Raw genomic sequence first — 16,921 nt, 5'->3', positions numbered from 1 at the left:
AAAGATCTTATAATCACCTATTTCCAGTCATACTTATCACAGTGGTTTTTGATTTAGACATTTTTACCCTTCTGAAGCAAGCATTTAAAATGAGAGCTGGATGTATACCTCAGTGGTAGAGTACTTGCATTCATGAGGCCCTAGATTAACTCCCCACTACTGTAAAACCCTTTAATTGGTACTATGAAAACGGAATCTCCCAAAGATGAAAAAAGGTGAAAGGTGAGAAGAAAAAGGGAGAGAGTGTCTCCTAAAACAACTCATGAAAAACTGAACAAAGCCAGTGCCTTAAGAAAATATTGCCAGACCCACAATATAATAAAGGTAGCTTTAAATGATGTTCAACACAACATTGTTTATTAATATAAGTATTAGTGTCCTATTTTCTGTTGCTATGATAAAATATCCCGATGAAAAGCAATTTAGGAGAGAAAGATGATGGGGTATCTCTCATATATATATATATATATATATATATATATATGTTGATGGATAAAACACTGATTGGCCAATAACCAGCCAGAAACCATAGTTGGGGCTATCAGATGAGGAGAAGTCTGGGGGAGGAAAGCAGAGGGTAGCCTCAAGAGAGATGTTATGTAGATACCAGGAAGATAGGTTGCAACAGGTGTTCTCTGGTAAGATAAGGTCATGTAGAAAAACATAGATTAGTAGTTATGGGTTAATAATTAAGAGCTAGCTAGCCAGTAAAAAGCCCTAGCCATCAGCCAACAATTTATAAATTAATACAAGTCTTTGTGTGTTTATTTTGAGGCTAATCAGCTATGGGACCAGTCTGGAAAGAAACTCCAGCAACAGAGAAGGTTTCTTGAACTTTCAAATCCAAGTTACAATGCACCATTGTTAAGTGAAGGCAAGAACTTGAAGCAGCTGATGACATCCACAATCAGACCAGAGAGAGTAAATGCAAAAATGCCACTATGCAGCTGTCCTTCTTCGCTCTTATTGATCCAAAAATCCAAATCCAGGGGATGGTGCTGCCCACAGTAGGCTAGGTCCTCCCTCATGCATTAATACAGTGGATACTGTCTTTCATTGACTTGCCTCCATGTGAACGGAGTCTAGACAATCCCTTGTAGACTTTCTCTCCCAAGGTGATATAGGTTATTTAAAGTTGAGGAAACTAAACATCACAACAACAAAGCAATTTCACCATCTCTCTGAAGTCATAAAAATATTTTTATGCATAAACTCTCCATAAGTTTTTCTAATTCAGCATCATCATTTTACTTTTCTATACAATAGCTAATTTTAAATAAAACATTAAGAATTGCTTTTATTAATGTAATCATGAACATTACTAACATATGTATGAAGACAAGTAAAAAGAATTATCAAAATAGATGATGTTTATGAAACAGAAATTGAAAGCCCATGAAGCCTCAAACAATGTCATTATGAGTAAAGGATACTTTGTAATAGGTTCATGTGACTGAAGTAAATGTTAGTATTTATGTCTATGAATGTTATTCATTTTAGAAATGTCATGGTTCTTCAACTATGAGGATGATGTCAAGTCAGCGAAGTAAAACCATAAAAATAGATTTCCCTTATGTAAGGAAATCGTTCATGCTTTGTTCAAGTAGAGGTCAGTTTAACAAACTTCAAATATCAATGAAGTACTCTTTTTATCATTCACTTTTGTCATCCTAATAAGACTCACAAAATGTGAAGCCATGTAATCTTAAATATTTTTTAATGAAATAGAAAATTTAATTAGCCAATAAGTTACATTTATTAAGAATAAAAGGTAAAATATAACCCATTTTGAGAGCTAACTGAACTTCCATTTTTTCCAAAATTAATGATGTTTATTTTCTCTAAGTGAAGCTTCCCAGTTTTTTAGAAATAGCAATTCAGTTTAGCTCTCATATTTTTATTTAAAATTATTATCCATTACTAGTGTGTGAATACGTGTGTGTTTGCGTGCGTGCGTGCGTGCGTGTGTGTGTGTGTGTGTGTGTGTGTGTGTGTGTGTATGTGCTTGTGCACGCACACGCAAGCGCTACAGTACACATATGGAAATCAGAGGACAATTTTCACTATGGCTTCCAGTGATCAAACTGAGGCCATCAGGTTTTCACGACAAGAACCTCTCCCTGAGTCATCTTGCTAGTCTTCTTTTCTTAATTTTATAATGTAGTCTTCACATGTGTGTCTATTTAATATCTGTGGAAACTCAGGCATGGAGCTGTAACCTTAATGAGGTCTTGCAGATAGTCATTTTTTCTTGTGGATAATTCTTTTGAATTGCCTCATCCTATTGCATTTCAGCCCATACAGTCACATCATGAGAAATTATGAACATAAAGTGTTTTTTTTTTTTTCCCACTCCCTTTGGGCTCCTTAGTAGAGTACCAGAGTCACAGGATAAATAACAATGACAGTGAAAGCTTGCTTTCACTGAACACTTGACAAATAGCAACAGAGATGGCAGCTTAAAAATTATAAAGGAACTATAATTTGACTTGTATAGTTAAAGATCATATATGCCTGAGGGTCTAAACAAAACTTACTGCTAGAGTTCAAATAGTTAAAAGTGCTGCAATATCATGACAGCAAATCTATCAGACATTTTTATGTTTAGGATGATTAATCTGGAGTAAAGTTAGAAAGTAAATCTACGTTATAGATCTAAGTCTGTAAGATCTTCTGGAGCCCTTGAGCATTTTTTCAGCCACCTACCACCCACAGTGAGTTTTTGCCAGCATAGACTTGTTTAGATTTACAGGTGGGAATCATTTATACCTGTGGAAACTCTGAACATGTAAGTAAGCACACAGCTGGTGCCTCAGTTTGTAAAATGTTTGTTTTCTGAGTCTCACAGTAGCCTCATTTCCAGAGCCCTGCAGTGTTGCCTGCCCAATGGCTTCCTGGTGACAGTCTTCCCCCTAGCTTGCCTGCTTCCCCACGCCCACTTTGTTCATGTTGGCATCAATAGCAGAAATCCTGAAGAGTGTTGTTTTGTATCGGGTAGAGTGCACACTGGCTGCTTGAAGAGACACCATTGCAGTTGTCATTCTTGCTTTTGTTACCCAGATTTTCAGGATTTGATGAATGGGACAATCAAGGTGAAAAATGAGAGGCTTGTCACCCAGCATCCAGGAGCACTCTGTCCTTTTTTTTTTTTTTTTTTTTTTTTTTTTTTTTTTTTTTTTTTTTGGTCTCCTTTAACTCCTTCAACAGCAAAATCTTATCAGCAACTCTACCTTCCTGTCACACCTCCTTTCATTATTTACCAGATTGCAGAGACAGAGAAGAGAATGGGTATCAGATAGATGTCATTTCTCATCCTCACCTGGAGGTAATGAAGGCTGGCAAGTAGCTCAGTGTGATGTTCCAAGGAGAAAGCTGTGGGAAAGCAATACTCAGACTTTAACACCTCCTCTTCACTGGACCTCAATCTAAATCCAGATTGCCATTGTCAGTGTTTCTTTGTGTTACAATGCATTGAGTTAAGGGTTATCTAATCAGCAGGTTCTTAAAACTTTCATTAGTGAAACATTCATAGCAGCAGCTGCACCCATTCTTCCCAGGTGCCATGACTCTTATACTTCAAGATCTTTGTTCAACTCTGCTGTGGATCAATCATAGGACTTTTTAAAATTCATACCAGAGAAGTGTCTAAACAACCTACCTGCCAGTTGAGGCCACAATTTCAAAACTACTGACCAGGGTATGTCAATAATTACTAATTGCTCTCATTTGATAGTCAATAAAATGTGTTATTTGGTCTTACTTATTAATGCAATTACCTACAACATCTGTTTTAAACAAGAAAAATTAATGTGGATTATGCTAATTTCATTGCTGAAAGCAAATAATAATATGGAAATTGACTGGTTTTCATTATATAGAAAGTATCTTAACACAATTAGCATATGCAGTAGAATTCATGTTAAGCACATGGGACTCTAATACTCAATTTAAACTGGGATATAAGTTGGAAAGTGTTCATCTAGAGAAATGTGAAAGAGAATTAGCCTCTCTAGCCCATGGCAGTCTCCCAACAGTGGCAGGCTCACACCTGCTGAACACGTACTCCATTTGGTTAATACAGAACATTAACCTGAATGCTCTGATTAAATGTGCTCTCTGCACATGACATTCATAAATTAATGTTTGTGAAACTTTCACCTGGATACCAGCTAAAACTCGGAAGGCAGTTACCCTCTGTGTTACCAAGCAGGGAATGAATACAATTGTATTTTGGCAAACTAATGTTTAGAGTCCTTTGTATTACAAGTGAGTAACATGAGCTTAAGAAAGTGATGGTGATAGAGAACATAATTGGATCATTCCCTGGAGAGTTGTAGTTTTGAACAAGAGTGACATTCAAGGAACATCTAGCTCAAGTGTTGTCACCCAGGTCAACCTTCTCACCTCTGCCTTCTCCCCCTCTCTCTCCCTCTCCTTCTCATTCTGGTTTCATTAGCACCTGGAAATCTCCCCCTGGCTTTCCTCTCAACATTCAGACCCAAAGCTGAATTCTCCACATAGGAGAGACAATGTCTATTCTAGGATAGAGGTAAGTGAAACCTTTTTATCTTAATGTCATTAAAAGTTCAGTATTGGTTGACATTCTTCTAATAGATTGTAGGTTTATGTATCAATCCCTAAACCAGTTATGGCTTCAAAGTGTTAGAATATAATGACTGTTTTAAACTAATCTAGGCTCATCCCAAACCCAAGGGCTGAGAAAAAGCAGAGGACTGGCTCTCTGACATCTGCTGTTGCTATGAGAGAGAAAGTATGAAGCATAAAAAAATCACTAGATATCCAATAAAAGTGAGTCTTCACTTCTTCCTATACTCCCACAGAGCTGGACTGGCCATTTAATAGAAACACAGCCAGGGTATCCAGAGGAAATCGCAATAACACAATCTTGTCAAAGGTGCAAAACTGGACCCTCAGATCAGATCTCCTGCTGGGTCCCTGCTGTTAGACCTCATCTGACTTTGTCCTCTATTGTAACTAAGGGGAGAATGTTTTCTTTTATTACCATGAGTTTGGTGATCAGTAAGAGAATTTCAAGTCCCTTGTCCTCTCTATCCTGCCTATTGTGCAACCTGTTAAGAATCGCAGCTGAGCAAAATAATCAGAATAAGAAGAGAATAACAGCCTTCTTTCTTGACATTTGCATAACTGAAAATCATCTTTTGACTAGCCAATTAGATTGTGTTGTAGAATATTAATTTAAGAGGTATTACATTTGTTTGCACTGTGGAATACTTATTAATAATGTAGATATGTGTTTCATTCTTCTATTTTGCATTTGTTTAACTCTGTGAAGCTGTCTTACTTTGTCTGAAATACTTGGTTGGTCTAATAAAGAGCTGAACAGCCAATAGCTCAGTGGGAGAAAAGATAGGTTGGGCTAGCAGGCAAAGAGACTAACTAGGAGAAGAAATCTGGGAGGAGAGATGGAGCAGCAAAACAAGAAGGGGCTAGTCATCCAGGCACACAGCCAGAAACAGAATAAGAAGGAAAGAAAAGATATACAGAAATATAAAATGTAAAAGCCCAGAGGCAAAAGTTGGATGGGATAATTTAAGTTAAGAAACAAGCTAAGCTAAGGCTGGGCATTTATAACAAAGAATAAGCGATTTGCATGTGATTTATTTGAGAGCTGGGTGGTGGGTCCCCCAAAGAGCCAAAGGAGTCAAATAGTGAAAGACATCTAACTACAAGTTGTGCCCCATTTGGCCATAAGCCAACAGCTGTGAGTGTCTTTGACTCTTCAATTTCTTTATAAATTACCCCTAAAGCAGCAAGATGAGTGATGGATTCCAGCAGCTACCCAACTATTTTAATAATGAAGTCTATGTTGCCTAACCTCTCAAATAATTGCCCTTGGTGATGTGATAAGTAAAGCAAGCCTGTGAATGGTAATAGGAGTAATAGCAGGGGAAAAATAAAACTTAGTTTTTAATGACATCTAGTAGAAGTGTAGACTTCTTTTCAAAAGACACAAAGCATTTTGTTGTTGTCGTTTTGACTTTGTTTTCAAAGAAGGGTAAATTTAAGAGTGTGAGAGATAATGTTTTGTTTTAACTTTTAATTACTGAGCCTAAGAGATCCATGAAACAAAAAACACCTCTAACCTCCAAGTGCCTTGCCCAAGGACAGATACTTCTTGAAATGCTGAAGGCTATTATTTATGGGAGATAACACATCACATGTTTTCCTTCCTCTAAACAAGTTTGCTTGACTCAACTGCACTGGATGTGCTTGATCACATGAAACAGGAGGTTTGTAAATGGAAGTATATTAAGCTATGTGCCTACCCATGATTGGACCTGATGGGAAATAGATAGCCCTATGGGTCTGCCTTAATAAACCTCTTCCAAATATGACCTGTCATCATTTTCTGGAAACTCAAGAATGACCTGGCCAGAGTCCATCATCCTAGTCCGTATTTAATTAAAAATTGCTTCAAATTTGGCTCAAAAAGTGTGGTAGTGGTCTTTTTCTTGACCAGTGGATTTAACATTAAAACAACAATCTCAGGGTCCTCACTACTAAAGTCTACTGTACATTACTTCCTTTACAATATTACCTAAATTTTAATAAAACAAATACTAGTTAGAGCTTGGGAGCTTTATTTTATTTGATTACATGCACGTGTATCAAAATTAACAAGACATCAGTTAGGAGTTTCCTATTGACTCTTATGCTAAGGGGAATCTGAGCATGAAAAGACAGTGATGCAGGTGGCAGGAGCCTCAGTGTGATCATACTGAGAAGCCAGGTCCCAAACAGGGTGTCCTAGAGACAGATAGTAGCCTACAAGTCCCAGAGACTTATGAGTTATAAAGAAAATGTCCTAGACCTTGGCTTCATATCAATTAATATTAATGTTTATAGAATTATTATAATTTCTAGATATAGAGATGTCAATTTCAGGTAAACATGTGAGTAATGAAATTCACTACACTTGGAAGAGATGGGTGCACTAGTGGCTAGAATTATGATTTATGTTAGTTAATTGAAATTTAAGATGGGCTTAGAAAACGTTAAGAGTCCAAGAGAACTGATAAAAATATCATATTCTGGATATGGTGTGAATGAGGTGCCTATAAACTCTTACCAATATGGTTGACTGAATAGAACCACAGCAGTAAACATTCCAGCATGGATTGGAGAAGGGTTCACAAGGCCTGGCTCTAATGAGAAGAGCAACAGGCACTTGACTTCTGAGAGAGGGAGAGAGTCAGTTTCTTTAGGGTTGAGCCTCCTGATGGGTTAGCCATGTCCAAGTATTCAGGCCTACATGAGTGCATACATATCACCAACACTAACTGTAATAAATATATATGATACATATTATTGATATATATTAATAATAATTATATAAAAGACAGCATTAATATTTCAGGGAATATAGGGAAGACTTTGGAGGAGTTGGAGAAAGAGGGAAATTGGTATGAAGAAATATATTGTACTCATGCATGAAATTCTAAAAAAAATCATTGGTAGTAATAAATAACCTTAATAAGTAACATTAATATTGAAAGTAAAGAATATATTAGTAGAAAAAAGTTGTTTACTGACAATTTAAGCAAAGAAAACTTAAAGCAGCAACCAAAGCATGCCAATGGGGATATGTGATCTGTTTATCAGCAAGGCATCTTCTCCCCTGGGTTCCCCAAGATCTTAGTTTCCCCAAGACATAAATGAATTATCCCCAAACAAACAATTTCTTATTAACTATATAAGAATATGTGTCTACTATTATATATATACATATATATGTATATATATATATATATATATACATATATATATGACTACTAAGGGGAGTCACACTACTGGCTTCCCCAGTGGAACTTTCTGATGCATATACACATGCCTTTTGCTACTAATTTTTACACATCCATCTGTTATATTAAATCTATGAACTTAGAATCCACATTATTTACTTCAGAAGGAAGGAGCTGTGGTGGTCATGGTGTATGCTAGGAAAATCAGGCATCTAGACTGAAACTGAGAGATACTGTCCTGTCCTTAAACTATCATTTTAAATTTATTGTTTGAGAATTCGTACATTCATCCAATGCATTTTGATCAAATTGACCCTCATTCCCCTTCTCCAACTCCTCTTCCACACCTTCCCAACTTCAATCCTCTTTGCTTTTCTGTTTTGAAAACAACCTGCTGGGTTCAGTTACAGAGGTCTCTTTTAAATATTCCAGGATCCCAAAACTGCTGCCTCTGGAGGAAAGAAATGTCCACCCACACACTTGAGACTAGCCTCACTAAAACTGGGCATATATTACCTGGCTTTTGTAGTTCCAGTGTTAACCAAATAGACAATACTTGCAACTTTCTGTCATGTAAGATAATCAAAATAGAGACTCATTATAGAAGTTGTGGTTAATTGCTTAATATCTTACTTAATCTGTTAATTCCTTTTTATAACCTAGATCTTCTGAATTGTAAGTTAATAAAACATTTCAACATTCATTTTATCTTTAATGCCACAAAACAAAGCAAAAACGAGCATCACTAACAACAGAAAAAAAATAAACAAACAAAAATGTTGACATCAAATTAAATATTAAGTGACTCTAGGATCTCCGTGTTGAGTTACAAGGGAGAAAACCCCTAATTCTGAAATGATCTCAGTTGTTGGATATGCATATGGATTCTTTGAATAACTCTAAGAGGAGTAGAAAACATTCATGGAATTCCAAAGGATACTCAATTGTCAACAATCAGGAAATGTTCCAGGAGGCCTGTCACCATCTTTGAACAGGAACCACCACTTGAACATACAGAGGTCATTCTGTAGCACTAAATCATTTTTCTTCATAATATGTAGCATGGAGGCAGCCTAAATTATCCCACTTGAATGGTATTTGTGACCCTTTAAGACTACTTCGTTCATCAATGAAACAATTCATGGCCTCTAGTTTAAAAGAAATTAAACACACTTTTTCACAGGAACTTCCAATTTCATTCTGTAGAAAACAAAGATGCATATGAAATTCTAAAAATGCCTCCCATTCCAACACTCAGGAAACTTCAAACTTTAAAACTTCATTTTCTCCTCTCATCCTTTGCCTTTGCCCTTATTATAAAACACTACTAGCACATTTAGGTCCAGGTGCTTAAACTTTCTGAGGTAAGGGGTGCTTCTTTAAAGACTGATAAATACAAAATTCTTTCCATGGTTTAGCTAAGCCTGTCTGGAGAAACTCAGAGTGAACCAGCAGAAGTCAATCATTTTAACTGGCTTTTTAAATGACTTAGTATGAACTTTGCTAATTATGATAAGAAATTATCTGTCCACAGGCACTGGGGTCTGACATTTTGGAATGCATGATTATGACCTCAAATTGAGATATTTGGGATATGCCTGCTGCTATATTTGATGGGTCTTCCTTATAAGAAGATACACCATTTCCTCAGTAAAGTGTGCTTTTTCTTTTTAGAGAATGCCACTTTTCCAAGCTGTTTCCAATGACACTTTCTTTACTGACTGCACTTTGCAAATATCTTTGATCCTGGTTGTGCTTATTGACTTGGAATCTGGCCAGTATTTAGGTGGATCCCTTACATTTAATCACAATAAGGAGGTGATTTGCCCTGGAAAGGTACGGGTGATCACCAATCAAGGCTGGAAGGATGTCAAATGTGGCTATGGATATAGCATTGAGACCGTTTTATGTGAAGTAGAATAACTAACTGCATTCATGTTTATTAGATGAAAAAGTAAAACATCTTGCTTTTCAAAATTTACACAAGCCATGCCAGTTACTCCAACTCAAGCCAAGGAGAAATCTACAATAGATTTCTAGTGAAGACTAGTAAGTGAAAGAGTACATTTTCTGAGACTCTGTAACCAGGCTGGCTTGGAACTCACTACATAGCCCAGATGTCCTTAAACCAATAATGAACATCCTGCCTCTGCTATACATTTTTCATTTCTGGTAATTCTGAATTTCAAAGAAAATTTCCATTCACTATCATTGCACAAAGTTTTCTTTAGTTAGTCTCAAATTTATCCACTGATCTTGATTTTGACATTTCATGTATTTGGAATTGATCACTACTGTCTCTCCTTTTTCCAATTCTCCAAATCTTATAAAACAGTGCTGGAAGCCTACAGTCACATTACTGAGTCATAGGAAGAAGACTCTTACTACCAAAACTATTTCCAAGTGCTACTGGGCTGATTAATTGCTTTAACAAAGATATTTGAACTTCTGGGACACATGTTTTGCATTTTGCTAGGCAACTGCTAAACTAAAAGCATCTTCTACAATGCATGAGGCAGAGCACTCCTGAGGTGTTTTGTAAGTCCTGATGAAACCTAAACCATTGCTTTTGAATGACCCATTTAAAACCAGGTCAAATGAAGGTAGTGGAGGCTGTAAATACGCTTTGCATTTGAAGATATAGTAAAGTTATTTTATTCCTCTTAGGAAATTCCTGACACTTTACTACCATTTATTTACTTTTTTGATTTATTCGTGTTTATTTCCATTTTCCTTAGTATCTATCCTTGAAGAAATAATAATAATGATAATAATAATAATAATAATAATAATAATAGCACAATTCTGCTACAGATCTAGAGATAGGAAATGATAATGATATCTGGGAATTATTAAACACTTATTAAAAACAACCTAGAAGATTCCAGATTTTGGTGTGCTTTTTGCTTTTTTCCTTTCATTTATCTTTTAGATAGTATCATTCCTAACCTTGAACTCCAGAACTTCCAGGCTCAGCCTCCCAAGTGCTGGCAGTTTTATAGCATTCTCTGTTCACTTGGCAGTTTACCTTAACTCCAATCATGACCGTACACATAAGAATTTGATGCAATGACCTTAGCTCTGCTCAGTCTCTTTTCCAGAACCCTTTGAAATAAGTTCCTAGCATCTGATTTTTCATGCAGTTCAACCTTATAGGAATGGCTGCTAATTCCACTCCAGAATAAAGCCTGAATATAATACAGTTAACATTATAGGCTATGTTAAGTTTTAAACAACTCTTTCCTAAATAAAATGCAAACAAACCGGCATAAAAGTCAAAATCCCATATACAAGGCATAAGGAATGGTGAACAGTGAATCCCCAAACACCAATTCAGTGTGCAATAGATGCGAGAGCTTTCTAGCCCAGTAAGATGCACCGCTTTGTGAAGAAAGTTATTTTCAAACCCTCCAGCTGGACACAACTAGCATCAACCACTCCAGAAATGGACAACAATAGTAGGTGCAAGCAACCCTGGTTGGACCTCGAGAATCAGTAAAAAAGATTCCACAGAGTTCAGCAAACGAGGCAGAAGTTTTACATCTATTAAGCTCCAAGTATCTTTATAGATTCGGTTCGTTGCTTCATTCAGAAAAATACAGGTTAAGATTTATAAACTCCTTAGTCACACACCAAGTGATTCAGTCCGCTAGTGCACGCAGAGCTACGAGCCAGCTACTCTTCAGTTCATGCTATGTCCCCTTGTACAGACAGAGCACAGCTGTGTCAAATCAAACCTCCTCTTACCTCGACTTCCTTGTTCTTCTCTTTGTTTCTGCCCATTGAGCTTCTCCCATTGCTGGCAGTCTCCCGGGCTGGGATCACAGAAATCTGGTGGAGGGGCATATTGGCAGGGCTGCAGGTGGCCAAACCCTGATTGGACGCCTTAAGGCTTCACTCGCCCTGAGAAGCCCACCTGCAGAACTGTTCATATCCTTGCTTTGCCAAACTTGGATCTAAATAAAAAGGAGGAAAATAGTGTTGGAGACACTGTACAGCAGTGGCCAAGCACACGGAAAGGAGATTTTTAAAAATATGTAAGAGAGATAACCCAAGGAGTATTACATTCTCCAAAGGACGATTTACTGCAAGTCATAACTGCACTGCTTTGTCACTCATGCATCCCCCTCCCCTAAGAGCATCATGGGAGACAATTCAATTTCGACGGTACCTAATAACTGTCATGGAAACCAAGGAAACCCAGGTCTCACGGGCCCTTATTAACAACTGCTCCTTTTAATGGCACAGACTCCCACATTTTCAGCGACTGACACAGGCTTTTGTTTCTACCCAGATCCCCAGGAGTCTGTGGAGCACCTAGAGACAGGCATCCTGCTGACAAGGTAAGTAAGCAGAAGGCTGAGAAGCTTAGTGTCCTATTTGGATACAAATCTCCTCCTTGAAAGGCTGGGCTGACTGCCTGTGTCATGACTGCCCTTCATGCAGCTACAATAATCTGTTTAGGTCAAAGGAGCTGCTTTGAGTGGAGAGCATTATGGGAGATGCAAAGGGAAGGAGGGGGCAGGGGGACAAGGGAAGAGATGAGAAGGGAGTGGGAAGACAGGGAAAGAAGGAGAGAATAGAGACTGAAGTGGAGAAGGGAAAGAGGGAGAGAAAGGGAGAGGGGAGAAGGAAAAGGGAAAGAGCATGGTTAGGGAAAGGGACAGAGAGAGGGAGAGGGCAAGAATGGAGAAACAGAAAAGAAGATAAAGAGAGGGATGGAAGGGAGAGAAGTAGGGAGAGATAAACTGAAGGAAAGAAGGTAAACACGATGGTGATGGGGAGAGAAGGTGGAAAAGAGGTGGGCAGGAAGTGAGAGAGGGTAAGGAAGGAAGGAAGTAAAGAGGGAAAGACTGAAGAGACAGATCAAAGAAAGGAGGGGAGAGATGAAGAGGGGAAGGGGAGATGAAATGAGGAAAAGGAAGAGGAAGGGCAGGAACAAGGCAGAGGGAGAAAGGGGATGCAGGAGCAGAGAGGGTGGAGCAAGGAACCAGGAAAGTCATAAGTGTGCATCTCCCTAGCCAACACCAGGAGTGAGAAAGCTGCATCCTCCTAGATGAAGCACAGACCCACCCACAGCACTCAGTCTGCTTTTGTGTCTCCTCTACTCTCTGAACTACAGTGGTTTGATTCAGACCTAGATCTTTTCATTTCTGCTAAGGACACTAGTGTCCTCTTGTGAGGATAAAATGATTTGGGGAAAGTAAATCAGAATTTGTGCTCCTTAAATTGCAAACAAAACAAAGCATATTTTGTAAACAGTCTATAGAAGATGTTCACAGTTGTTCACTGCAACCCATCGCTGGCCATCTTTGTATTTTATATGAAAAATGCCATTTCCTATAATATGTTACAGTTTGTTTAGACTCAGGACAGATATAAAGTATAGCAGAGATAGCTACTGTCATGGACAATAATATAAAAATTACCCATGGAAAGACTGTCAAAAAGGCGAAAGATTTATACGATCTGAAGAGAAACCAGAGTATGAGTAAAGGAGTACCAGCCTACAATCCACACTGCCAAAGAAGTTAATAAACAAGGAGGACCCTAAGAGAAACATACATGGTCCCCTGGAGAAGGGGAGAGGGTCAAGATGAGCAAAGTGGGAGCATGGGAAAGGGGGAAGGGAGCTAGGAGAATGAGAAGGGGAGAAGAGGAGGGATGCAGAGGACATGAGGGAGCAGAAAGGTTGAGTCAGGGGATGAATGGATGATAACAAGAATGGAGATACCATAGTAGACAGAGACATTTTTGGTTTACAGAGAAATCAGGCACTAGGGAAATGTCTGGAGTTCTACAAAGATGACACCAGCTAAGAATCTAAGCAACAGAGGAGAGGCTACCTTAAATGCCCTACCCTGACAATGAGATTGATGATTAACTTATATGCCATCCTATAGCCTTCATCCAGCAGCTGGTGGAAGTAGAAGCAGACACCCACAACTAACCACCGAACTGAAGTGAGACCCAGATTCAGAGAAGGATGAGTGTAGAACACAGGGGTCCAGCCCAGGAAGGTGAAACACAGAGAAGCAGCTGACCTGAACATCGGGGAACTCTTGCTCCCCAGACTGATCGCTGGCCAGCATGGGGCTGATCCAGACCCCAGGAACATGGGTTTCAGTGAGGAAACCTCAGAAATCTATGGGACCTCCTGTAGAAGTTCAGTACTTATCCCTAGCATAGGTGTGGACTTTAGGAGCCCATTCCATATAGAGGAATACTCCCTGAGCCAATACACACAGGGGTGGGTGTAGGCCCTATCCCAAAGGATACAATAGACACTGATGACATACCTATGGAAGGCCTCATCATCCAGGGGGAGCAGAAAAAGGATATGTGATAGATAGGGTTTTAGTTGGGGGTGGTGGTGGTAGGGGAGGATGGGTGGGAGAAAGGAACTGGGATTGTCATGTAAATCAATCCTGTTTCTAATTCAAATAAAAAAAGTTGAAAAAAATAAAAAAAAGACTGTCAAAAAGTGTTTGAGAAACAGGAAGATCAAGTCAGGGGAAGAATACAGGAGAGCAAGAAAAGAGATACCATAACTGAGGGGGCCATTTTAGATTTAAAGAGAAATCTGGCACTAGAGAAATATTCAGAGATCTACAAGGTTGACTCCTACTAACAATCTAAGCAATAGTAGAGAGGCTACCTTAAATGCCCTTCTCTTTAATGAAATTGGTGACTACCATATATGCCATCCTAGAGCCTTCATCCAGTAGCTGATAGAAGCAGAAGCAGACACCCACAGCTAAACACTGAGCTGAATCTGGAATCCAGTTTCAGAGAGAGAGGAGTGATGAGCAAAGGGGTCAAGATCAGACTGGAGAAACCTACAGAAACAACTGACCTGAACAAGCTGAAGCTCGTGGACCCCAGACTGATAGCTGGGAAACCAGAATAGGACTGTTCCAGACACCCATCCCCCCCCCACCCCACCACGCAAATGTGGAGATCTAGTTAATCTATGGGGTCACTGGTAGTGGATCAGTATTTACCCCTAGTACACAAATGAACTTTATGAGCCTACTCCAAATAGAGGAATACTCTCTCAGCCTAGACACATGGGGGTAGGTCTAGGCCCTGCTCCAAATGATGACAGACTTTGAAGGTCCCTCATGGAAGGCCTCCCCTCCCTGCGGAGCAGAAAGGGGATGGAATAGGGGGCCTGTGGGGGGCAGGGGAGAGAGAGGGAACTGGTATTGACAAGTAAAACAAGCTTGTTTCTAATTTAAACAAAAAAGGAAAAAAGGTGTTTTCAATCCTCATTGAAATAAATACTTCTAGGTATTTTCAAATTTGGACCAATTCCTTTTCCAAGTTATCCCCCTTCATGTGGTTCATTCCTCTGCTCTCTATCTGGCTGAGCTCTATAGATTTTAAAAAGCATAGTTAACCTGAGGCATGTTGGTATGGATTGGGATCCATCAAGGCTAAGTGAGCATCTGAAATGGCCTTGCAAAACAATCATGACTCCTTTACAGCAAATCTTTAGGACCATGGAGTCCAGCACTAAAGCAGGCTAGCATTTGGGGGAAGTATGCACAGAGATTAATGACTTGCCATAGAATCCATTGTAAAAGAAGAGGCAGGATGCACTAACCTGAATCTGTTCACCAGTCTAAGCTTGCAAAGAATTGTAAAACACAGAAGCTTGCATGAAGGGACTGTGTAACTGTTTGTTTCTTCCAAAACCCCTGTGCCCTATTCTCATTTCTCAGAAGGCAAAGGAGGATGGAGTTTGAAACCTTCTTGGTATGGAGCACAAAACCATCTTTAAAACAATCCACATGAGGTTAAATTGATGTTGCTTAACCATTGTGGTGGCTTAAGAGTCACATCTGTGACCCGAAACTATAAAGAAGACACATTCTTACTTAAAAGCAGTTGTTAATCCCTTTATCCAGGACTGTCTTAATTAAGAGAAGGTTGGCAATGGAAGTCTATAAATCTAATAGTCTGTGACAAATACTAAAATGTAAATTATAAACTTCTTTGAGAAAGTCATATTGCCAGTGTTTATTCGATAGAAGCCCCTGGTAATAACCAAGGCAATTTTCCAGGTAAAGTTTGACTTCAGTACTTTTCTCTAAAATATTCATTTAAGTTACAGGAAAGGAGATTTTTAGCTTGAATTAACAAAATGCCTGTCTTAATCCTGCATCTCATTATGCATGTAGAGTGATTCTTTATTTACCATGATATTTTTTTAAACTAACTTTTAAAATTTAACTTAATTTGACTTCTATGGTTGAGTTACTTCAATTTGCTATCTTTTATCCTGAAATTTAGATTACAAATTGAATTTCAGGAAAAAATATTTGTATCTTAGAATATTTTGCACACTAGACAAGAGGATATCTGCTAAATCTTTTTAATCAAATATCTAGAGTTAAGGAAAGCTTTTAAACAATTATCCAAGTTTATATTAGCAATTTTATAAACTGAGATAAGAGTTTTTTGATAGTTATTAGGGCAGAAAAAGATGTGTTTCAACACTTCACTTTAATATCTGGCTGTCTTGGAATACTGGCCACTCATCAGCTGTGTCTGTGGTGTGTGTTCACCTGGGGTGTTCCTCAGGCAGCTCCTGAAATGCTTCCCAGCCAGGGTATGAAGTCTCTGGGGCAAACAGCTCATGTAACAATTGAAAGCTCAGGGAACTGCTGGGGATTGCAGTTCTCCTGTGGGAATCTAGGCAGATTACACAGTCATTAACCCCACTAAGAAAAGGGGGAGCCATGCATCCAACAGCTGTGTGCTAACAATAAGCAGACGGTGAGTGGCCACCGTCAGCTAATTGGTATCCTCACACAATATGACACAATCCAGACTTACAAATTTATGGAAACTTTGCACTATAATTATCGATGAAGCTGTCATGAGACTTTGCTGTCACCTGGACACAGTTCCATAAGAACATTTGAAGGTCTGTGTTGCTTCTCTGTTCTGTCTTCTAGCCCTATGGTTTTTGGAAAACCACTTCGTAGCTTACATCTGCCTCCTGAATCCAGCACTGTAGGTACTAATTCTAACTCTCAAGACTTATGCTTTGCTGCTATTCTCAGCACAGGCTTTATGATAGAAAAACAAAACAAGCAATGTACTGGATCCACTACCTTGAGACCATC

General features: G+C 38.7%; 1 protein-coding gene across 14 annotated transcripts in view; it reads right to left on the bottom strand.

Annotated features, from left to right (window-relative positions):
- Window positions 1–16,921, bottom strand: part of Marchf1 (membrane associated ring-CH-type finger 1) — a 630,089-nt gene that overhangs the window by 447,331 nt on the left and 165,837 nt on the right. For 12 of the 14 annotated variants that reach the window (XM_035450825.1, XM_035450824.1, XM_035450836.1 and 9 more), the window contains one exon: window positions 11,532–11,740. In XM_035450825.1, coding sequence (XP_035306716.1) covers window positions 11,532–11,630 — 99 coding nt within the window. In that variant the 5' untranslated portion in view covers window positions 11,631–11,740. Of the gene's footprint in view, window positions 1–3,319; window positions 3,455–7,111; window positions 7,323–8,724; window positions 8,985–11,531; window positions 11,741–16,921 lie in introns of those variants that run through there. The other 2 variants (XM_035450822.1, XM_035450823.1) reach the window with 2 other exon arrangements.

The sequence above is a fragment of the Cricetulus griseus genome (assembly GCF_003668045.3).
Source record: "Cricetulus griseus strain 17A/GY chromosome 1 unlocalized genomic scaffold, alternate assembly CriGri-PICRH-1.0 chr1_0, whole genome shotgun sequence".
In the NCBI taxonomy this organism is placed as follows: Eukaryota; Metazoa; Chordata; class Mammalia; order Rodentia; family Cricetidae; genus Cricetulus; species Cricetulus griseus.
The sequence above is the reverse complement of the archived record's forward strand: the minus strand, read 5'-3'. Positions and strand labels throughout refer to the sequence as shown.